Source organism: Anthonomus grandis, chromosome 3 (assembly GCF_022605725.1).
Source record: "Anthonomus grandis grandis chromosome 3, icAntGran1.3, whole genome shotgun sequence".
In the NCBI taxonomy this organism is placed as follows: domain Eukaryota; kingdom Metazoa; phylum Arthropoda; class Insecta; order Coleoptera; family Curculionidae; genus Anthonomus; species Anthonomus grandis.
Genome location: NC_065548.1, coordinates 27035268 through 27059925, shown reverse-complemented (window position 1 = coordinate 27059925; position 24658 = coordinate 27035268). Strand labels below are relative to the sequence as shown.

General features: G+C 29.6%; 1 protein-coding gene across 3 annotated transcripts in view; it reads right to left on the bottom strand.

The window, feature by feature from the left end:
- Positions 1 to 3917: 3917 nt before the first annotated feature.
- Positions 3918 to 24658, bottom strand: part of LOC126734603 (neutral ceramidase) — a 294220-nt gene continuing 273479 nt past the window's right edge. For all 3 annotated transcript variants that reach the window (XM_050438295.1, XM_050438294.1, XM_050438296.1), the window contains exons 12-14: positions 10980 to 11150; positions 5182 to 5297; positions 3918 to 4187 (exon numbers count right to left, since the gene is read on the bottom strand). In XM_050438295.1, the coding sequence (XP_050294252.1) occupies positions 4007 to 4187; positions 5182 to 5297; positions 10980 to 11150 (468 nt within the window). In that variant the 3' untranslated portion in view covers positions 3918 to 4006. The remainder of the gene's footprint in view (positions 4188 to 5181; positions 5298 to 10979; positions 11151 to 24658) is intronic.

The window sequence follows — 24658 nt, the reverse complement described above, 5'->3', positions numbered from 1 at the left end:
TTCTAGTTCAATAGCTTTGGCTTTTTTATTCCGGAACCATAAAGAGTGAAACATTTTTCGTTCACTATTTCTTTGACCTTAAAGTCTCTGTCTCTCTGAATGATCTCTCAGGGTCATTTCAAGGTCAATCATTGCAACATGCAACGAAAATTTGGTTATTTTTGTAGCAGTTTCATTTGCTAATATCAATGTTATTTTCTGCATTAAATGTCTGAGATTGTCATATTTTCCATAAATATGATTAAAAATTGATTACTCATATTTATTTTTACTTTTTATAGTTTATCAGATGCAATTCAATAATATTTTTAGATTACACAGGTTTTAAAATATTCGACTGGGTTACAAGTAACCATTTAATATCGTTTTAATATTATATTTTAGCGAATAATTGAGTCCCTAAGTAGAGAAAACTTTCAAGTAAATAATTTTCTGTATTTAGAAAGTTCTCTTTTCACTTAAAATTTTCACGTGCTTGAATCTTTTATATTTTAAAATTAGGTAAACAAATTATTCCATAAGTTAACATATATTATTTCAATTTGCGATATCTTTTACCTTGTTAAGAAACTCAATTCTCTTAAACCAATTGTTTTTTAGTAGCTAGTTGGTATTATTGTACTTTAAAAAAATTATAATATGCCAAGAAAAATATTTTGTAGTAAAATTTATCTTTTACAATAAAATGGACTTTGTCCCTCTAAGTGAACCGGAAAGAATATGAATTCTCATGATGCCCAGGTTAGCCGATGTTGAATGGACAAAAATTAGACCGATACTAGATGAAAACTTTAATACATGTTGGTTTCAGTAAGATGGCGTTCTAGCGCAATACGAAAGGGTCGAAATAAGGTTGTTTAATGAAACCTTTTCTTATCGGTGAATTGTCGAAGAGGAGCGATTAAATGGGCTTCATGTTTACCTATTTTAGCTTCGCTTGATTCTTTTTTTATGGATATGAATATTATAACAAAACTCAATATATACAAAACTCCACCAATAAATTTGCAAGAACTAAAACAGAGATTCGTCCAAGAAGCTTGGCTTTTTGATGCTGAAATATTCAGGAATAAAAAATAAAGGTATCTATTTAAAAAACGAAAGACTTTATAATGACCCTTAAAAATGATCTCGGCCTCAAGAATAAGATCTAACTAAAGTTAAAACTAAACAATTTTTTTAAAAGTGTAAAATGTGACCCTACAAAGTTACAGGGGGTACTATAACTTTTGTTAGATGCTATATAAGTTAGATAGTGTAACTGTTTTCATTATTTTAACTCTTTTGTAATGGTTTTATCCAATTCTCCTTTTACATTTAATTAGTCAAAATTTATAATATTTTTATATCCAATAAAATTATAAATAGAAAACCTTCTATCTAGTTTAACCATTTATTCTGCATAAATAAAGTATAAAGTAAATGAACTGTATAATACATAAGAGTGATACCTCGAAATTAATAATAACTGACTTCTATGAATATTGAATTAATTCTTAGTTTGGTACACAAGTAACTTGTCGCACTATTACCATTTCATGTCTTCATTGTTCAAACTCCATAATTGTTCACTTCACTTAGTATTGTCTAGCAGGCAGCAGTCAGAGAATGTCTTATGTGACGGACGATTTCATAGCTATTTGTTCTCATTCATTCTGTGAATAATTATTTAGGGTATCAATTTGCTGAATTATCCTTTTGTTTTGTTTTTATGCTTTATTCCTTATAAGGGGAAAAGACGTTTGGTACTTACCTTATGATTCGAAGAGTACTAGAACGTATAAGTATAACTCGAAAGTATAAGAACCAATTGTATTAATTTATTTTTCATGCTTTATTAGCAAAAAACAAACACAATAAATAATTATTATAGGTTTTTCAAAAAAAAAACATGTCAGTTTTACTTTCTTACAGGTTATGTTTGACATTCCAATTGGGGACATTTCGGTCAAAACACGGTAAGTCGGGATAGCTGCATGTATTGACAACAAATTTAAGATGCTTTTTCGCTAGTGATATCTCACCAACAAAGCTTTCCTATTGAATTAAGTGATGTGTATGGTGAATCATTGATTTTTTTATTTTTACTGAGTTTGATTATGATAATGATGGTTATGCAAGGTTGCGTTAGCTTTAGTATGAGCGGAGGCTAATGTAAATAGGACTATTCTGATGGGTCGGATCTTTTATCTGTTGATGAGTATTGAAGGGGGGATTGACGGTGATAAATTGTCACTTCCTTGACTTTCTTTCTGGTGTAGGAAGGCCAAGTGCGAACATTAAAGAATGTCAGATTGAAGTTATCCATCCTTATAAATTATTATTATAGTTAATTTTGGATTAAATTTTATCATCCGCTAAAGTATTGGAATTTATTTGATCGACAATATTTCAAGATATTTATTTGAGCATATTTTTGAAAAATGCCCTTCAGGAGATTTAATTTTCGTGAATCGAAATTTAATGTTAAACTTTATGACGTTTAAATTTTCTTCACCGACGTCACCTAATTAAAAATCCTGTTAATTCAGGGTAAGTGTATTTTATTTCAAATTGTATATGAAGATGTTTTATAGGGGATCATTAGGTTTTTAGATTTTTTTTTAATTTATGCTAAATTACATCGTATTTTCCTCGTAAATTTTTCCTGTGGGTTGTTACACTGAGAGAGTATGAACCATGAGGCAGCCCACGAAATAAGGAACCTGAGAGACGGCGATTTTGGCAAAGTATGTAAATATTGTTTACTTACTAATTAATAATTCTTTGCTGTTTTTCTCAGTCATTAAATAATTGAATTAGTTTTATAAAGTGATAAGTTTCATAAGAATTTAATTATCTTTGTAAAGTGTAAAATTCATGTAGTTTAAATTGAAATAAAATATTCTTATCTGTAAAGTAAATATATTAAGTACTTTATAAGCTTCCCGCAATTGCGATAGGTAATTGAAGCTTTTAAATATAATTTCAATCAATAAGAAATTGATATAAGAATAATATTTTAATCATTCTCAAGTCATTTTAAAATATCTATCGCACTTCTAAGTTAGGACGCTTGTTAGTTCGTTAATTATGTAAATTTTAAAAAGTCATTAGAGAAACTCAGTCCTGACATAGCTTGGTTGTTTTATTCTTTATCTATTTAGCTAAACATAACTGCTTAAGAGACTTAAGGGTAAGCACCCTCCTCTTGATTGTAAAAAAATAACCCATCATTATTTTGAAACTTACAGTAAAAAGTTGGATTGTCTAACCTCATGAACCTGAAATTTGTGAAAGTGTCTCATACCCGGCTAAGTTATGAGTTACAGTGAGTTACGAGGTTGAGAGGAATCATTTTGGTGAGCTTATCACCAAAATACTAACTTAGGTATTATTAGGGATTGTATTAATTACCAACTTAATCATTACTCCACCAATTTAAATTATTGCATAATTTAGCAATGAATATCGTATTTTTGTTTTAATTTTTAAGTGTTAACACTTAAGTTCTAGCCTTTAGTTGATTTGTTGCTTTTCTCTTTTATATTACTATTTTCTCAAAAGTCAGTTTTTACTAATATATTTTATTTTTATTTTTAGATAATTCATGATATTCGTCGAAACATAAATTTAAGACGAATCTAAAAAAAAAACAAATATTTTAGCTAACCCTGGAATGTTCTACATAGCAAACTTAGAATTACTTGGATTGCACTATAATTTATTAATATTATTTATTAAAATGATACTGAAGAAAATAAAATATAATATTTACTCTTGTTAAAAAATACGTACGTTTTATTGGGCAAGATTTATTAAAATAAAAGTAAATACAGATTTGCTAAAAACCATAATTTACATAGTTTGAATAAAAAACAGATTTTATACAGAATTTGAAAGTTGTTATATTTTTGTCAAAATGATATATAAATAAAAAAACTTTTACTATTTATTTAATAATAAAAAAAATTACTTTTATAAAAAAAAATTACTTAATTTTTGTAATAATACTGAAATCAACCTCTTAAAGGGTAACAGCAAAGCTATTAGTAGCCCCACTGTAAGGATAAATACCCCCTAAAATATATTTGTAATTTCCATAATGCTGAATTCTATAAGTACCAGGTTCTATATCCTTAGGGATTATCCATTGAACAGTAGCTTCACTTCCACCTTTAATTATACTAGTTCTCTTCCAAATAAACCTAAAAAAATATATAAAATGTTATATATATATTTATGTATATATATTTATGCCCTAGGTAATTTTAATACCAAACTTTTTGAAGGTTGAAATTAGGTTATTAAAATAACATCTCTACAGTTTTAAATAATAATTAGGCTATTCATGGAAGTTTATTCAAATAATATATAACAGTTATTAAAGGGGGTAATTTGCCGTTAATTGCATTTATGAATAGAAGTTCATATTTTGCAGTCGTAATTACATTCAAGTGAATTTCAATAAGCTCAAATTTAATACAGATCAATTTTTTATATGTTTATGTTTAATAATTACTTATCTTCAACAATAAATTCCGGCTTTATTTTATTTTTAGTTAAATTCAAATCAAACAGAAAAACCCTCCTCATTTAATTAATTCCTAACTTGTACTTGGCCTACTAACCTAACTGAAAATTCATAAAAATGTTAGCAATAAAATCCAATTACGTTGTAAAAAAAATAAAGTTAAATTCTTTTGACCCAAATTAGCAGATATAACAGTTTATTACCCTTGTGAATCCAAAGGGCGAATATAAAATCAGCGTTAATTGAAAACCATAAAACCCTTTTATATTTTATACGGAGAATGCAAAATCTTAATTGGCGTATTTTCAAGCCCTGAAAAAATAAATAAATGGTCACAACGTCATTTTAATTTACTTTAGTTACAAAATACCTATTTGATTTCTTCTAAATTGATTAAAGTTAAACCCTATATCCGAAAAATAAATAATCTACCTTACTTGAACCCAAGGCATAATGAAAGTTACGTCTATGCAAATTGAAACTTGCTATGACAACCAATAATTTACTTTATATATATCGTAAATATTATAAGTACTTTTAAAGGTATAAAATTTATATAACATTATAATTTATAAAATTTAATTACATTAAAAATTACATTTCTATCATATATTTCTTTTAAAGGTATGCCTAGCAGGGATAAAATTAATGTATAAAAATGAACTAACCTTGTTTCAATACTGGCGTCTGTTGCTACTACCGTCCAATTTCTTTTGCCGTTTTCTTTTTCAATTGTTAGAAAAGTCTTTTCTGCCATTACGTTATTTCTTGGGTGCCCCGCAATCTAAAATAATTTATTATTTTTATAATAACATAATAAATATGACGAAGATGCTACATGTATTTAGAGAACATGAACAGAATGATTTAAATAAAAAGTTTAGGATTGCTAACAAAAAATTATGAAATGATTTTTTAAGTAAAAGCATAACTTAGATGAGTATGATTTTCTCTTCTCTTATAGTTAAACTTCTTATTTTATATTCATAAATAATGGATTTTAAATATTGACCTTTTGCATATTCGTCATAAAGGACATTGATTTTTTATACTGATGATATATGACACATAAATCACTCAAAAATTATGCTTTACCCACTAAGTTTACCCAACTAAAGACAAGAATAATAATTTTATTAAGATGTAATCTATATAAATCAATATAAAACTGCGTTAAATATTAAAAGTAACACTAGTGACCAGCATATATTTTAGAAATATAAGTCCATTGTAATATGGCAACAATGGTTTAAGCGTATGATTAAGATGCAACTTTGGTTCGTTAATCTATATAATGTGGATCTGATGAATCTGACCAGAATATACTTTATAACTTTTCAATAATATTCCTCTGTTTGGCTATATTTTAAATATTCTACCTAATTCAAAGTTAATGAGAAAGCTACATAGTAAATAAAGTTTTTGCATATCCAGTGTTTGTCCCGTAGGCAGTCTGGAATTTGGTCGGTTACTTGATTAACCAATATTATGTCCTCTATACTTAAAAATTACTATATAAAAAATTTTACTAACCAGACTTTTATATACAAATTACTTGCAAAGCTTATTATATTCTTAATACACTAACTATATCTTACGAGTCGATATCAAATTATGGTAATAATAAAAAATTTAACAGCCATAGAAAAATATAAAAAAAATTTATGCAAATTAATACTAATTAATTTTTGCTATAACAAATTTACGAACTCCCCTAAAGAGAAATAAACGATATAACTGCTTTAGGGTTTTTTCAATTGAAATTAATTATCTTTAATAATATAAAAGTTATTGGTCATTTAATTAGTCGATTACGTTTCAGAAACCACTCCTAGCCTTTTAACCATTATAATGATAATAATGATGAGTTCGATACGGTTAGACGACAGTAATTAAATCGAATTATTAATTAAAAATTTGATGTCAAACGCTAATTTTTCTAAAATCATTAGAACTATCTACTTATTTATATTATTAGTGACTTTGTGTTACTCTATAGATCAAAAAAAAAATCAAGTAATGATAAAAACTAAGTATATGATTATTGGATTGAGTTTAAATAGATGGATAAGTCATTAAAGTTCCCGTTTTTTTTTGTCGCATAATTTTAAATATTAATATGTGTATATATTTTTTTAAACCAGGAATTTATAATTATTTCAATATTTTGAAGATTTTGTAAAATAAAAGAGTACAATCTATACCTAAAGTAAGATTATACTCTTTTATCTATCCCTAAAAAAAGTATATCTATATATCATATTCAATCTACCACCAAGAAGCAAACCTGCATCAATTAATCTTTGTAAAATTCTAATGGAGCCAGTGTCTGCAACTGAGGGAGCCTGTATGTACATTTACCCATAACTGGCCTCTTGGCTGTAAATGGAATATATATAACCTTTTGAATTATTTTAATAAAGTTTAAATGGGAGTATGTAAATAGATTACCGAATAAAATAATTGATAGTTGTATACCATCGTTAATTAAATATTTGGGCTTCATTATTCGATGAACGTTATTATACAGTAAACGGCAAAAATACGACACAAATTCAATAAAAAGTAAATGAGGACGTGTTCGAAAAAACGCTCACCAATGTCGATTAATATTTTTGATCCGAATTTTTTTTTTAATTTTGTATACAGAGCGTTTTTTGTAGCCGTGATCAATACTAACTTTCTTATTTTAAATAGAATAACCTATACCGAGTGGTGCGTCGTCGAGCGGAACATAGGAAAACCCATGTAAATTTTAAGAGGGTCAATTATTGGCTTCCCTGTAGATTTTATAGAAAAAATGTAAGATAACTTTTTGAGGAGACCAATCTGGCAAACCCTTGTGCAAAGTTTGAAGAAATTTTAATAAGCGAATCTTGAATTAGTCAATTAAATGTAATTGCAAAATTAGCAAATTTTCGGTTCAGGTAAAACCAAACGGGTACCAGTAAAATGAATATTGTCACTGACGCGACGTGAGAAAAAATGGTCAATAAATCAGTGACAGTCGATATTTGAAAACAAGTACGAATTATTCAATCGACGAAAAACTAGCCCTAATTAAGTGGCATTATGCGGGAAATAGTCTTAGAGCAGTATCTGAAATGTTTTCAGTTTATTTCCCCACCAAGCCCATTCCGTCCATTTCAACGAAAAAAAAACATTTCTTGTATTCGGCTGTACGTCAGATTTAACAAAGCCTTATAACAAATTCTTTACTGGTGACTGGTGTCTGGTTTTACCTGAACCGAAAATTTGGTAATTTTGCAATTACATTTAATTGAATAATTCAAGATTCGCTTATTAAAATATTTTAAAACTTTGCACTAAGGTTTGACAGATTGGTCTCTTTAAAAAGTTATCTTGAATTTTTTCTATAAAATGTACAAGGAAGTCAATAATTGACCCCCTGAAAATTTACACGGGATTTCCTATGTTCCGCTCAGCGACGCACCACCCGATATATAACTACATTTTTAGATTATACACAAAATTATAAATATTTTCATATATCACATGCCATATGGTGTCAAAGATTTGTGCACGATTATGCAGCGATTATGCACTGCCAATTAATTCTAAATACTTGACTAAGCTAGTGCACCAAAAACTAGGTGACTGCCATTACATACTGCTCGGAGTCCAAGCCTGTAAAACTGATCAAATCAAACCTTCTTTATCTCGTGGGGTTGCTCATCCCACTTCAGTCTTTATTAATCCCCATATGTTTTTAATGGTGAAGCTGCTGGTCATGAAATTGTTGTCAGTTGATGTTCTTATATTTAAGCTTGAGTATAGGCAGAAGTATGGCATATTGCATTGCCCTGCTGAAAACGCCTCTGGATATAAAGAAAGCGCCGTTTTAAGAAGAAAACCTTTTAAAATATCAGAATACTTTGTACTGTTAACAGTGCTATCAACTATATACAGAGACGTAGCACCACATTGAGATATTGCTCTGAAATTTGAAAATTTAAATGGTATATATTTTTGCTTGACAGGACTTTGAAATGGCTTGCCTTAATCGGGAAACAACTCTCGACGTATATAAAAATACTGCTAAAATTATCTCCTTGAAACCGCTGATAATATTTCATTCTTCGTTACCTTTGTAGAGGTGTTATTGCAGAGATCTTTTTTTTATTTTTTGATATGTAACTTTGTCTTTTTAGTGCCTTGCGGACAGTATTTGGGATACGCATTCATTTTTCGTTGCATTTTAAATCTGCTTAGTTTTCGAAACTCTTAGCTTAGATTTTCACGTCCTTAAGTCACTAAAGCCTTCAAAATGTTTTCCGCGAATCTTACGTGATCTTCCCGAAACTAGTCTAGATCTATACCAGTTTTTATCCTCTTAATTATCTCATACTAGTTGCATCTACACTTTCTTCATGTTCAGTCAATTGCACTACTTTTTTAACGAGTCAATTACCCTTTAAATATATTTCACACTTTTTCTTTGTTCTACTTGTCACATTATTGCACAAAACTCACGCCTGTTTAAAATCAATAATATTTATTAAGTATTGTTGTCATGCGATTTTATCCGTAGCCCACTATCGGCACAATCTACTTGATGCATTATATTATTGCCTCAAAATGTTACAAATAGAAAATACATTATAGAAAAAATAAATATTCCATTATGTTTTTATCGTATTTATATTTATATTATAATATAAAAATATAAATAGTACACCTCTAGATGGATTATATACAGGGTCTTCATTTCAAAATTTCCCACTACGGATTTATCGAAAACCACTGTTTAAAAAAAAAATGCCGACATACGTCAAAAGGTTTGTCAAGAGGGACAACTTTCTAACCTGAAATTATCTCAGCCCCTTTCACCCTCTGCCCCCCAGGGTCATCCCCTTAAAAAATTTAAATGGCAAGGGGTATCGAGTAATAGCCTGGTTAAAAGGTCTTTCGAGGTCTTTTATTTTGAAGTTTGATTTTTTTAAATCGGTCGATTCGTTTTTAAGAAAATTAGAAAAATCTTTGTTTATCTTAATTTGTTCATATAGACAAAAAAATAAGAAAATATCAGTTTTTATTTCAATAAGTGTTCAAAATGTTGCCTGTTTTTGGCCAAACCATGATATAGGCGATGTTCAAATTCCTGACGGACATTTTCAAAAACATGTTGTGGGATATCATGGCAGCTGTCGATGATTCGTTGACGAAGTTCAACCATACTTTCAGGTTGGGGAGTAAACACAATAGATTTCAAATGACCCCATAGAAAAAAGTATAACGGCGTTATATCAGGAGATCTAACAGGCCATTCTATAGGCCCCCTTCGCCCTATCCATTTATCTGGAAACTGGTCGTCTAGCCATTGCCGAACGGGAAGAACATAGTGAGAAGGAGCGCCGTTTTGCTGGAAATATGTTTCAGTCTCATCAAGTATAGGGTTTCCATCATCATCGACGAATCGAAGACGATTTCGATAGGCGAGTTGAGTTTTGTGAAAAAATGTCTGAAGCGATTAATGATAATACTATTCATGCAAAGAATATCTGCTTCAGTGATGAATGCACATTTTATCTAAATGGATTTGTTAATAGGCATAACTGTAGATATTGGAGCAATGAAAATCCTTATGCATTTGTAGAAGGACATACCCAGTACCCTCAAAAAATTAATGTATGGACAGGCATTTTAGCAAATAAAGTGATTGGGCCATTATTTATTAACGGAAATTTAAATGGAGACATTTATTTGGATATGTTGGAAGATACCATCAATCCGCTTATCCCACATTATGTTTTTGAAAATGTCCATCAGGAATTTGAACATCGCCTATATCATTGTTTGACCAAAAACGGGCAATATTTTGAACACTTATTAAAATAAAAACTGATATTTTCATGTTTTTATTTTCTATCTGAACAAATTAAGATAAACAAAGATTTTTCTAATTTTCTCGAAAACGAATCGACCGATTTAAAAAAAATCAAACGTTAAAATAAAAACTTCGAAAGACCTTTTAAACAAGTTATTACTCGATACCCCTTGCCATTTAAAATTTTTAAGGGAATGACCCTGGGGGGTAGAGAGTGAAACGGGGTGAAGTAATTTTAGGTTAGAAAGTTGTCCTTCTTGACAAACTTTTTGACGTATTTCGGCGTTTTTTTTTAAACAGTAGTTTTCGATAAATCCGTGGTGGGAAGTTTTCAAATGAACAACCTGTATGTAAGCATATGCTTACATATATAATTCGTCCGAATGGAATGGGCAACCATTTTTGATTAAAATAAAGTATATTTTGCGATTGATAAAGGACAATTTTTTTTTTGGAAAAAAATTAATTGTTTAAAATCTTTGACATCAGCACCTTAGCTGACTTATGCATAACTTAAATGATCATGAAAGAAGTTTAATTATAAACGTATTACTATGTCCTGTATAAACATTTTATTTGTAGACATGCAATAATTATTAATACAACAAATATACTTACAAATTTCACTGATACAGTATCCCCAGCTTTAGCAGTACTTGGTGGCTGTTGCGTAACATCACCAAAATTCCAAAACCATCCCGAAGAATCAAATATAACCGGGGTTATCAGAGATAAAAGCTTTTGCTTAGATAGATCTTCAGGTTCCGGACCTGGAGCAAGAGTTTCTCCCTAGAAAATTAACAAATGTCTTTCAGTCATTTTTTGCCAGGTTCAGTTAGTATTGGTGATACTCGTTTATCTCAAATTATTTTTAATAAGCTAGTAAAATAGAAATATTGTTTTACTTCAGACTGATCTCAGTTAATTGGCTGACTTAATAAGAAATTTCTAGATTTTAATATTGAGCACTGTCTTTAGATGTTATTTCATAGGAAAAAAGAATTCGTATGACTGAAAATGAACGATGTTGTAAAAGATCTACGTTTATTATTTAAGTCTAAGTTAATCTTTATTATTCATACCTATATGGGTGCGAAAGTCCTTGAAGGCTGCAAGAATGTTACGAGTTTAATATTATGGTAAGCTACCGAGGAGTATTATTTAATTAATTATTTTGGGGTTAATTTTATCAGATTAGTTTTATTATGGTTCAGTTATCCGCAATCCATAATAGAATGTGCAAAAGCCGCAGTCAGCCTTTTAAGAGGATTCTACTCTTGCTTGTGTATTATAGTACGGAAATTTATTTAATTCATAACTAACTTTATTTGCCGATTCAATGAAAAATTTTACACAAGCACTGTCTTTAGGTGCTATTTTATAGGAAAAAACATAATACTACTTTTTGTTTTGATAAATAAAATACCAAAAAATGAAATGGTGGTCTCATTAAGAGCGCATTGCACTCTTGCACGTAGAACAAGAAATAAAAGTAATGCAATAATACAAATTATGTTTTTGTGATAACAGATAATTAACGATTATGGTACATTTTTAACAAATTCTGAAATTATTGTTTTCAGTTTACTTTCAGACAACTAATTTATAGATAAGTACCGTATTCATAGTTTTCTTTCTTAATTTTCTTTTCTTTGCTTGTAATTTTAACGTAACAGCATCATTGTGACTTAAACAAGTAGTGTAAATAACGGTTTATTCTAAGAAAATCTTAATAATTTGCGTGCTAAAATACAATAAGTAATTAAGTAATTTACAACTTTAATACAACTATAAATTCCATTATTTCTGTTCAAATCTCATAGAGGTCGAAGCCGAAGCTAGCACGTGTATAACAAAATCAGACTGCTTTATACAGGAATGTGACACATTTAACCATGCCATTGCCTGACACATAAATGGATAGGGGAGTTATTTTTATGACTGATGTGTTTGTTAATGTATGCAGTTTAGCCGGCAAATCAACGCGTATTCGCCGTAATTTCCTGGAGTTTCCAAATATATTAGTATTATAAAATGGAGACCTTGCCTGGCCAGTAGGTTCTTCTGATTTAACGGCTCCAGATTGTTTCTTAAGGGCATACTTAAGGTCTAAAGTGTAACTATAGACATTTAAGATCTGTAAATTTCAAAAAATAATAAGCTATTGAAAACTGCATTAAATGAGTATTATTTTTCAGATTTTTACTGCCTTTTACAACAAAATTTATAATGATACACTGTAGCAAAAAACGTCATATTCCACTGCCGTACCCTATTATACAGTGTGAGTTTGTATCTTGGAATACATTCAGTAGTTCATATCCCTAATTTTTTATTGCGTATGTTTAGAAAGCGAATTATACTGACTATTTATGATATTTATGTATGATACTGAAATTATACTGTTCGAAATGCACTTAAACAAAGGAACGTTAATGAGTCGAATCTGCTAATTTGACTAAATTATCAAAGTTAATTAATCTACGCAGTAATAAGAAACCATGCTATTTTTGGACTTTAATATTTCCTCAGAATTCTTGCCATTGGCTGAGTAGATCCACTGGTTGGAATTCACCGGTTTTCTTGATGGTAAAAGTTTGAGTTTTAGAGCATATTTAGTTAAAAATACAATGGTATTATTTTGTCCGGCGAGTTTTTTAACATATAATAAAATTACCGTCGTGTTAATAATAAACTGTGTTTTAATATTCGAACCGAGGTACGAAAGGAAAATCGGGTATGTTTTAACATCGTGACACAAAATTTACATAGCTGCAAAATATCAACTACTATAAAATTATTAAAATGCAAAAATTTTAGTAATTTGTGATCTGTAGTTTCCAAGGTATGTAATTTATTATTTTTTATTTACAAATATTAAACAACTTGGTTTCGTAAAGTGTTTTAGAATCACAAAATTCCAAGGGTGAGCTTTTTTGTAACATTCTTTTTTCCTAAGAAATTGCATAAATTTGAAAAAAAATGTGGCATTCCATATTCGTTCAAACAGCGTCAACAAAGTCTTTTCTTTTTAATTGATAAGCAATTTTTTTATGTTAAATGCAATGCCACATTAGCTGAAAAGCCAAAAATTAAAATCTTAATGATAATTGAATACGGAGATAGAACACCCAAAAGAAGCTTATGGACTTATTCAGAATCTTGTATCCTCATTTATCACCGATATCTACTCAGAAAGCAAAATTGAAAATCAGTTTCGGGAAAACAGCTACGCTAAAAGAAAAATTATTTTCCATAAATCTCTGCTCAATATAAATCCGAAAATCAATGTCTTATTATCTTTTGAAGAAAATCTTAACATGTCGATTAGACAAGTAGCACGTGAATTTGAAACCAGTCTTCAGTCATAAGGGTTCTGAAAGCACACAAATGTCATGTTTTTAAACTATGTAATAATTATCCAGAAACTCAATAAAGAGGATGCAGATAGGAGAATCGAATGTTGCGAACAATTTATGAAACGACTACAGAATAATACTGTTAAAACACAAAATATTATTTTTTTTGATAAGTCAACGTTAATGTCAAATGGAGAAATAAATCGAAAAAATTGCAGTTGTTGAAGAAAATCTAGCAAGATATTTACAGTTTTTACAAGAAAAATTAATTCCAAATCTAGCTGCTCTCTTCCTGATCAAATAGAAGCTGATATACCAAATAGGAATATCTGGTTTAAATAACCTGGTGCGCCTCCCCATTTTACACGTCCTATTCAAAACTATCTGGATACTATATTTCCAGGCAGATGGATTGATAAAAAAAACCTTTAAATAGCCACCAATATCTCCCGATCTTAGAGTTTTTATATGAAGATATTTGAAGTCGAAGGTTTATATGTCAAAGCCCGCAAACATTAAGAAGTTGAAAACCAGAGTAAGGCATGTTTGTTGATTTTCTCCAGAAATTATAAAAAACACAATTAACGTGTCTTTAGGGCATTACTAAATATTAAATGGGTTACATTTTAAACAGTTATAAAAGAAAAATTGTTGAGTTAAGTTTTGTTTTTTTTGAAAATAAGCTAGTCTTATGGTTGGAATCTTTGGTGTGATGCTTAAATTACGAGACAGTTTTACCACTAACCAAAACTCTTTATTTTTAATCTCGACACGTGTTTCGCTCACGATGTTAGCATCTTTGGGAGATGGTTAAAACTAAACTAAAACTACTTACAAACCTCCTTATATACTAATAGAGTAGAGAAGGCAATGAAGCGGAAAAAGCAATAAAGCATGGCCAAATAAATCTTAAACACTAACTAAACTATATAATTGTCTATAAGGAGTTGGACCTTTATACCTGTTAACAATGTTTTTTTGATTTTTGAATATTGTTAAACTTTCGTATGCATCTAATTTTCTCTTGTTATTAACTAGTTTAAGAAATGTTGAGTTGTCTATCCTAACAAAGTGATCAGTATTTAAAACATGTTTACAGCCACACTTGACTTCTCAACTCTTTTTTCACATATTTCACATAAGCTACATGTTCTTTAAATCTGACATTAATTGGTTAATCTTCTGGTTTGTCCTATTTACTTTTTATCACAATCGTTGCAATTAATCTCATAGATCCCAGACTTTTCATTAGTCTTTATTTTTCTTAGTTTTTACTCTTTTGGATTTCCTGAAAGATTTCGTAACTTGTCCGAACTTTGATAGACCATTTTAAAAACTCTTTAAAAACTCTATCAAAGCCTCTCGTCGAGATAAGGGGAACCAATAGACTTTTTGTTAAATTTCGATAATTATTATTACAGAGTACTCAAAAAAATATAGTATATATATTAAATTTAGTGAACCGTCTAAAGTGTATTTTTTCAAGTATTTTTTTTATTCTTGGGTTTATGTTTGCTTCTCTATAGAGTCCGGCATAAAATATTCGTTTATATCTGAAATATATTTCTTGTTAATAGTAGTAGTTTTTTCGTGGTTGTCTCTTTTGCTTGCATATATCTTGTATATGCCCTTCTGAAAGTGTATGTCCTAGTACGTTTAAGCGGCCCTTGTTTTCTATAACTCTGGAAACCATCTCTGTATTGTAATTTCTCATGTCGTTTCTTACATATTTCAAAAGTCTTTTAGTTTTTTTTTCAATTTGTGTGGTAGTTCCCTTTTTCCTTCGATTTAGTGTCTTGTATTTTCCTTAATTTTTAAAACAGTGTTTGTCTTCTGCATTTTTTATTGTATCAACTATTGCTGTATTTAAGTCTTTAATATTTATGTTTTCATCCTCTGTGTCTTGTACACTTTTTAGGTTTGTATTTATTTCATTCTGCAATAGCGCTATAAAATCGAATGATAAGTAGTTTTATACATTTCATTTGCTTAGAAGTTTTCAATGTTTTCTTTCAAATGACTACTTTCAATTCATTCGATCATCGCTTCTAGTTAAAAACGAATACGTCTTTTACTATCTCTTTTTTGCCACTAGTGGAGAAGTCAATTTCTTTTTTAGACTGATTATCTGGACAGGCGCATGTCCGTTTATATTGAGTTTTTTAATCAAGAAAAGTTTACTGTAAACAAGTTGTTCCGATGTAAATAGTTTATGAGTATGGCTTCATGTTCGTTTCGTTTGCCATATCCAGATTCACCCATTCAGGTCTCCGATTGTTCTTGTTTTTAGGTTTGTTTTTGGTCTCCTGTAAATAGCGTGTAGTAAGTATGATGTTCTAGAAATGTAATGTCAACATTATTATGATGTATGGTCGTAGGTTTGTATCTAAAGTTTAACTTTAATATCGGGTAGATAACTCTGGGGCTTATTGCTTTGTGTTTTATTATATCTGATATGAGTTTTTTGTGTATTATATATTCTATTTGTCCACCGGACGTATTTTTATATTCTTTAAATTAAAAAAGGTGTCCTAACTATAGTATTTAATAACTTTTTTCTCCAAGAATGATATTTAATTTCTAAATTTTATTAGTTAGCTATATCTGCAAGGCATTAAAAAGCAAGCAAGTAATACAATAATACAAAAATGTCATTAAATAAATCATGCCGGTATGAATGAATTACGCATACGAAGATTCTTTAAATTTATTTATTAGTTACGGATAATATAATAAATAGTTGAATCGGAGTCCATATTTTGTAGGAGAATGTGTATATAAAGATTACAAAATGGGGAAGTCTTTATCTCCAAAAAAAATGCATGTAGGTCACTTAGCTAAATGTATTATGCATTTCGGCTGAGTAAACAGCAAAATAAAATAAAAATTACCCGTTAATTGTTGTTTTTAAACCCGTTAATTACCGGGATTAAAAACAACAATAAAAAAAAGATTTTTATTCCCGATAACGGGTATTTTTTATTTTATTTGGTGAACGTATACGTTTTTTGTAATGTTCTGTATCTGATGATGGCTGTTTAAACAGCTGAAATGCATAATACATTTACCTAAGTGACCTACATGCATTTTTCTTGGAGATAAAGACTTCTCCATTTTGTAATCTGAATGTAATAAAGTTATTTTAAAGGTATGTCTTATATTTACAATCCTTTTTCGGCAAAAAAACCAACATGAAATATTATCGAGAAAATTATAGAAATAGTTAAGAATTTTGGATTCGTTAGAGTCAGTGCACTGAAAAGGGATTAGAATAATTAACTAGTTATTACTACATAAATCATTTAAATAAAATAAAGAGTTACAAAAATGATTTTAATAAATGTTCAAACTGAGTCCATAAACTTTTAGATATTTCTCGCACCTACAAAGTAACACTTCATCTATGGCTTTCTGCTGATTGAGAGTTGGATTTTGCAAATGTAGTTGTGATTGGCGGTAATTGTGGTGTTATAAATATTATTTTTAATTGATCTTCAGAGAAAAAATCACATGCTGTCAGATTTAGGGAGCTAAGTGGCCAAAGATGCGGTTCGTTGTTGGCCTTTCATTAATCGTTAAACATAGTTCTCAGCTGAATAATAATAAGGTGAACATTATGTAAAGGACTCCATCCGGTTGGTGGCATATATTTATCTGATTAAACAGCAGCAAATTTTCAAGGTATTTAATTTAAAAAAAATAATATTGTGCAAGTTATTACAATAATGCTAACCTATAAATTATTAGACGGTAATTTTATGTCATGATCAACATTAAATTGTCTTCATAAAATTTAAAGGCCATGAAGCTGTCATTTATTATGGCACAAAACCATTAAATTTTCAGGACTCTTGAGTCTGTTAAATCAAGTTCTTTAAACGGATGCACGTGTGTATCGTTTCAGTGATAAGAATTTTGCAATACTTTTTTAGAGTTCTACTCTTTAATATGCTGAACGATAGACAAAACAGATAAATGTTGTGTTTTCACTAAATTTTTATTATTGATATACAGGGCGTCTCATTAGTGCGATCCAACGGACGATAGCTCCTTATACCACAGTCTAACACAGTCAAGTCACTCGACCCTTTTCGACTAACCATCCGCACCTACCGACGCCGCCCCTCCCGCCTATCGGAGTTTAACGATCCCCCGCATGCGGGGGATTTATACCGGTTCGTCGACGAAATGTGGTTATAGGGTTGACTCGGTTCAGTTTATTTTCGACGTTTACCGAGTGTGCCAATATTTTTTGTATTTGTGAATTTAATATTCTGTCATTTAGTGCTAGTTTTACGGACTTTTATTTTATTATAATTTATATTAATAGTAGTTGTTTGGTAATGGCTTCTCACGGACAATACTGCTGTGTTAAATCTTGCAATAAACTTTTTTATACCTTAAAAGTCATCGAAAAAGTAAAAAATTTAAAAAAAAACAAAATAATAGAAAAAGATGTAACCAAAACATTAAGATTTATTTATGGCTGGAGGTTGACCATATCATCAACAATAAAATTATGGGAGGTATTGAAATCTAAGGGTTATGCATTTTTATTAACACGAAACCTTAACCAAGATTGTCTGGAAAATTATTTTGGACAAATCAGGAATGCTTGTGGAAATGCTAAAAATCCAACTCCCATTCAGTTTTGTAGGGCTTTTAAAAAGCTCTTTGCTTTAAGGTATTGTGATGAAAAGGAAGATTGTTTAGCGGATGTAAGTGATATATTACTCACCATAACTCCAGATTTAGTAAAATGGGTATCGGTTTTAAATCCAACAAAAAATTATACACCAATTTTAAATATCGACAGCAAAGATTATCAAAATTTACATACAGAAGAAGGCAACGCACCAGTGTGTGTAGGTGGATATTTATTACGAAAATGTAGTTTTAAACATAGTTGTGATATTTGTATTAATTTTTGCAGAGGTGATGATGTGCATGACAAATCTACAATTTTTTGTGAAAAAAAAGCCTACAAGGGTAGTCAGGGACGATTTGGGATATTAACTGTACCCCCAAAGAGTTCCAATGAATACATAATCTTACTAGAGGATGTTTTTACGAAAAAATTTAATAATATTTGTGTAAAAGATAATGCAGGCATTTATTTAAAAGAAGAATGTGCAAAAATACCATTTTCACACCCTTGTTCGAGTTTTCCTTTGGACTATATGTTAGCTTTATTTACAAAAGTAAGAATCTATTATACACTAAAGTTTGCAAATAGAGAAATAACTAAAACTAGAACAGGAAATAAGAAGGAAAACCCGAAGCTGAAAATGCTGCAAAATTTATAATTATTGTACAAATGTTTTTTGGATTAGAATAAGACTTAAAATTATACTCGTATGTACATTGTTCCTCTAAATAAATATGTATTCTTTATAATTTAATATTTTTTACTGTGTAATAGAATAGTAAGTGTGCATTGTAATGCAATTACGATTATTAACAAATAAGAAATATATGCATATACCTACATATAAATCAAGTGTTTTTTTTTTATTATTTTCCTTTTTGCAGTTTTCCACTAATTACATGTGTTTTGATCAGCCAACTGTGATTCAACAAATTAATATTTCATTTAATAATAAATAGTAGTAAACATCCAGGTAGAAATAAACGGTAAATAAAGGGTGTCTGAATTAAGTGTCTGAACCAAATAATTCCTCTTAAATAACCAGGTCAATCAAAAAAATAAAGATAATCGGTACAACCCTACGTTTTTATTATTGAGAATAATAATGCTGGATTGAATAAAATAAGAAATAAAATAAGACTAAAATAAGAGTTCAACCCATTCAAAGACAAAGAGATAAAACTTACCTGGTATGTAATTGGTCAATTTTTTGAAATATACCTGGCCACCACATGGTACCAATCACATGGTAATTCCTTATTTCTTATTTTATTTTATTTTGCTGTTTAAATGCATAAATGTCAAATAAGGCCTTATTTTATTCCATTTGTCTGTATAAATTCAGCTTAACTAGTCGGCAATTAAGGTATACATTTAGGTTTAAACCCTTTATATTAGATACACATTTTTAAGATTAATGGGTTTTTAGGGGATTCTAGTTTTCTTAACAACATTCCTAAGGTTTTGACTCAAATTTAAGCGTTTTATTAGTATTATAAAAAGAAATAAAAGCAAAGAAAAAATGGCGACTGGATGCATACATTATAATATTACCTATTACCTAGTTGTTGTTTATTTAATGTGTCACAATGAATAAGCGTCAAAACTCATTAAAATATTTTAAAATAAAAAAACCTTGATTTTACCCAATAATATTATTAAACTTAATACTTTCCTTATTGCCCCTCGTAAACGCATTTTTAGTGTGAACCTTGTGGACGGACTTGTATCCTGTCATGTGAGGGGTGTCGGCGTAGTTTACAAGTGATTTACGATCGCTTATAAAAAAAGGCGTCATTTTGAGGCGATCAAAGATGTGATTCTACTTGTTGAAATCTATATACTTTGCTTATACAGTGATTTTTATACAAAGTTACTTTACTGTCTAAAGTGCATAACATAAAAATATTTTTGGATATACAGGGTGATTCATAAATGTGATATGATACACAACTTTTTTAATTTAAATGGAACACCCTATATTTGATTGCATTTTTGGATTGCTTTAAAAATTCTGCATACCTTTTATCAAGCATCGTCTATACCAAAACTTATCCGTTTGTGAGATTAATATTTTATCAAAAAATCGACGTTTGCACGTCTCCACAAAAACAAAAATAATTCACTCATTTGGGATCCTACAAGCAAAATCTTTTGTAGGTTGTTAGTGCATACTTACACTTACTTTATGGTCCTATGAGAATTTAATAATATTCTACAGAGTGTTCGCAATACTCTATCCAAAACCAAAAAATGACAACAACCATATCTTATTTTTTTCAAAAAGAATGACCCATATTTTTGTATCTTGAAATGTTCACAATGTGATAAGCTTTCTTTTTTATTAAGCATATCCTATACCTATCTGTAATAGTTATCGAGTTTTTCACACTTTTTCCTAATTTCGCCCTTAAAATCCACAATAGTCGCGTTTTAACTTAAAAGAAGTTTGCTTAGTTGGGCCATGGAAATAACAATTGCACAAAAATCAAGCAATTACTTTGACAGAAGATTTAGTGTTGTCAGTTTATCACTAAAGCGAAACATTTTTGGATTAAAAATGAATTTTTTAAAAGAGGATATGGTGAAAATGATTTACTGTTTGGGTGTAAGTGAGAAAAATTGTTTACTGGCAAGCAGAGTTTATGCACAGAGATATCCGAATGCGGAACGACATCCAAATCGATTGGTATTTGAAAGACTAAAAGAGAGATTTGAAAGAACTAGAAATTTAAATTATGAAATGTCACAAAGACAAAAAACAGAGGCAAATCCACAAAATAAAATGCTTGTTATGCAAGCCCTAGTAGAAAATCCGCATGTCTCTTGTAGGCAAATTGCCTTTCAATTTGGACATTAAAAAATCCACTGTTAATAGAATCATCCGGAAACATACATTTCATCCATATCACGTACAGCTTGTACAAGAATTAAGCGATCAAGATTTTGCTAATCGCCGAAACTTTTGCCGCTGGGCTTGCAAATCCAACTGCAACAGGACTTTTTTGACTTTGTGTTGTTCACTGATGAAGCGACATTTCATAAAAATGAATTTGTAAACCGACACAAGTTCCATTATTACAACGATGTAAATCCAAGGCATGTGATACCACTGAATCATCAACATAGATGGTCACTTAATGTATGGGTTGGTATCATTGGGACAAAGCTTCTTGGTCCATATTTCTTTGATGGGGCAGTGAACGGTCAGAACTTTCTAGATTTTTTGCAAAATGAATTCGAAGAAGAGCTGGATGATTTACCGTTACAAACAGTAAGACGAATGTGGCTACAATTAGATGGAGCGCCTCCTCATTTTAGTGTTGTAAGGGCCCATCTAAATGACCATTTTCAAAATAAATGAATTGGCAGGAGAGGACCAGTTGCTTGGCCAGCCAGATCTCCTGACCTCACTGACCTCACAAAACTCGATTTTTTCTTGTGGGGGTTTGTGAAAAATCGAGTTTATCAAAGGCCTGTTACCACCAAAAACGACATGAAGCAAAGAATTCGGAATGTTTTTCAAGAAGTAACTAGAGAAATGTTACAGAAAGTAAAAAGTTCTTTTGTTAAACGAATTCGTTTGTGTGATCAACACCAGGGTGGACATGTAGAACATTATTTATAGTTTAATGTACATACCCTTTTGGTTTAGTCATTTGTTGTTGTTATTGTTCACAATTTTAATTTTTTTTATTTAAGGAATATTTTTTTGTTGATTTTTCGATTAGTTTTAAGATTTTATTACTTGGTAAATTTTAAACAAAATTTCTTTTCTGTACATTTTGGTATCATTTAATAAAATGCCAAATTTAAAAATGCTTTTCAATCAGTTCCGTTTACTATTTTTAAAGTTTAAGGTTTAATTAATTGTTTTTTCAAACGTCTTTAAAGTTGAAAAAAAAGTACAGTTGAAACAATAATCATTTTCACCATATCCTCTTTCGAAAAATTTATTTTTAATGCAAAAATGTTTTGCTTTAGTGATAAACTGACAATATTAAATCTTCTGTCAAAGTAATTGCTTGATTTTTGTGCAATTGTTATTTCCATGGACAACTAAGCAAATTTCTTTTAAATTAAAACGAGACTATTGTGGATTTTCAGGGCGAAATTAGGAAAAAGTGTAAAAAACTCGATAACTATTACAGATAGGTATAGGATATGCTTAATAAAAAAGAAAGCTTATCACATTGTGAACATTTTAAGATAAAAAAATATGGGTCATTCCTTTTGAAAAAAATAAGATATGGTTGTTTACATTTTTTGGTTTTGGATAGAGTATTGCGAACACCCTGTAGAATATTATCAAACTCTCATAGGACCATAAAGTAAGTGTAAGTATGCACTAACAACCTACAAAATATTTGGCTTGTAGGATCCTAAATGAGTAAATTATTTTTGTTTTTGTGGAGACGTGCAAACGTCGATTTTTTGATAAAATATTAAATATCTTACAGACGGGTAAGTTTTGGTATAGACGATGCTTGATAAAAGCTATGCAGAATTTTTAAAGCAATCCAAAAATGCAATAAAATATAGGGTGTTCCATTTAAATTTAAAAAGTTGTGTATCATATCACATTTATGAATCACCCTGTATATTATTAACCGAAATATTTCTTATTCTTATACTACTGGCCTGGTAGATATCTTTAAATATGCCGCAAGATATCCATAAATTACATTTTCAATATTTTAATTGTTAACTATTAGTATAAATTTTTAGTACTTTTGTTCATACAGATCTAAAACTGCACAGTACTTTGTGGTAGATCTCAAATGTATCACATGTTCTCAAAATAACTTTATCATATTATCCGTAAATAAATAAATTTAAATGATCTTTGTATGTGTAACTTAATCGTCTTGGCAAGATAATATTACTGGATTGATACAAAAAAAAATTTTCTCTACTTACGTAGGTCTCTTTCAGATGATAGACGAGTTCTTTTGATACAAGTTAGGAACTGTATAGCATTTTTAAACAAATAATATTAAATTGCAAATATTTAAAAACACATATTTATGAAAGTATCTTTACAACAAAGTTAGTAACAAGCTTCTACAAATAACTGACTTGATGAAGTATTATACGTAAGAGATTGAGATTGAACACGAAACTCTGACAAAAGAAGCTTGATTAAATACTAAAGCTATTATTTCTAAACCAAAATACTGGTATGACATAAATACTAAGGATTCGAAAAAATAAAATTATATTTCAAACAACAATAGAACCAGATTCCAGCCTCCATTTACCAAACCTATTAAGCAGAAGTTTAATTTCTAAGAGGTCAATAAATAGGCAGCAGTTTCTTATTACAAAAGCCAACATTCTGGATGTTCCCGAAGTATTTTTTTCGATGTCGAAAACAATTGTGAGTATGCCTTGAAATAAATATAATGTCAAAATCAGAATTTTTAGATTTTTTTAAATTAGTAAAACATGACTAATCTTATAGTCATGTTACACAGGTGTCTTAATTCTATAATACTATATAGCATAGCATTTTATTACTATTAAGCGAAGTTGGTTAGTCATACACCAGACTCTTACAAAGTGAATCAGCTGCAAAAAAATTACACTAGGTAAGACTGGCAATTATCTAAAAAATTTAAATAGCAGGAATTATTTGTTTACAAGATCGTTATTAATAAATGAACTGAAAAGAAGTGGTCCAAGATTCAAATCCAATTGAATATCAATTTCTGTAAATTGCTTTAGATCAATAAGATATGAGTGTAGCAAAAGGCTTTATTAAAGTCAGTGTAAATTACATCTAATTATCTATTTCCTTTAGAAATTTGAAAACTTCACGAGAAAAAAACAAAATTTCAACTAAAATTTGATCAAATTTTAGAAAAAAAATTGAATTAAAGTAATAAAGAAGTTTTGAAAAGTTACAAAAGTTACAGTTAATTGGAATCTTCCTCCTTATGAACCAGACATACCCTGGCTGGTCAAAATTCTGCAGTTTTAAATATCAGTTTATTAAAAATGTGAAATGAAGGAGCGGAACGTATGTCGAAGCACGATCTTTCCAAAATTAGGGATGGTATCAGAACCAGCAGATGGTTTATTCATTAAAAACTTGTTTGCGGTGGTGATAATATCTACTGAAGTAATTATAGGAAAAATATTGACGAAATTAGGGAAGAGTCACAAATTACACTAACCCTTGGACAGTTAAAGCCCCAAGTCAAATTAAACGCTATCAAAAATTCGAGCAAATGTTAAAACTATTTGTTTAATATCCCCAAAAAGACATAGCATTACAGTATAGCCAC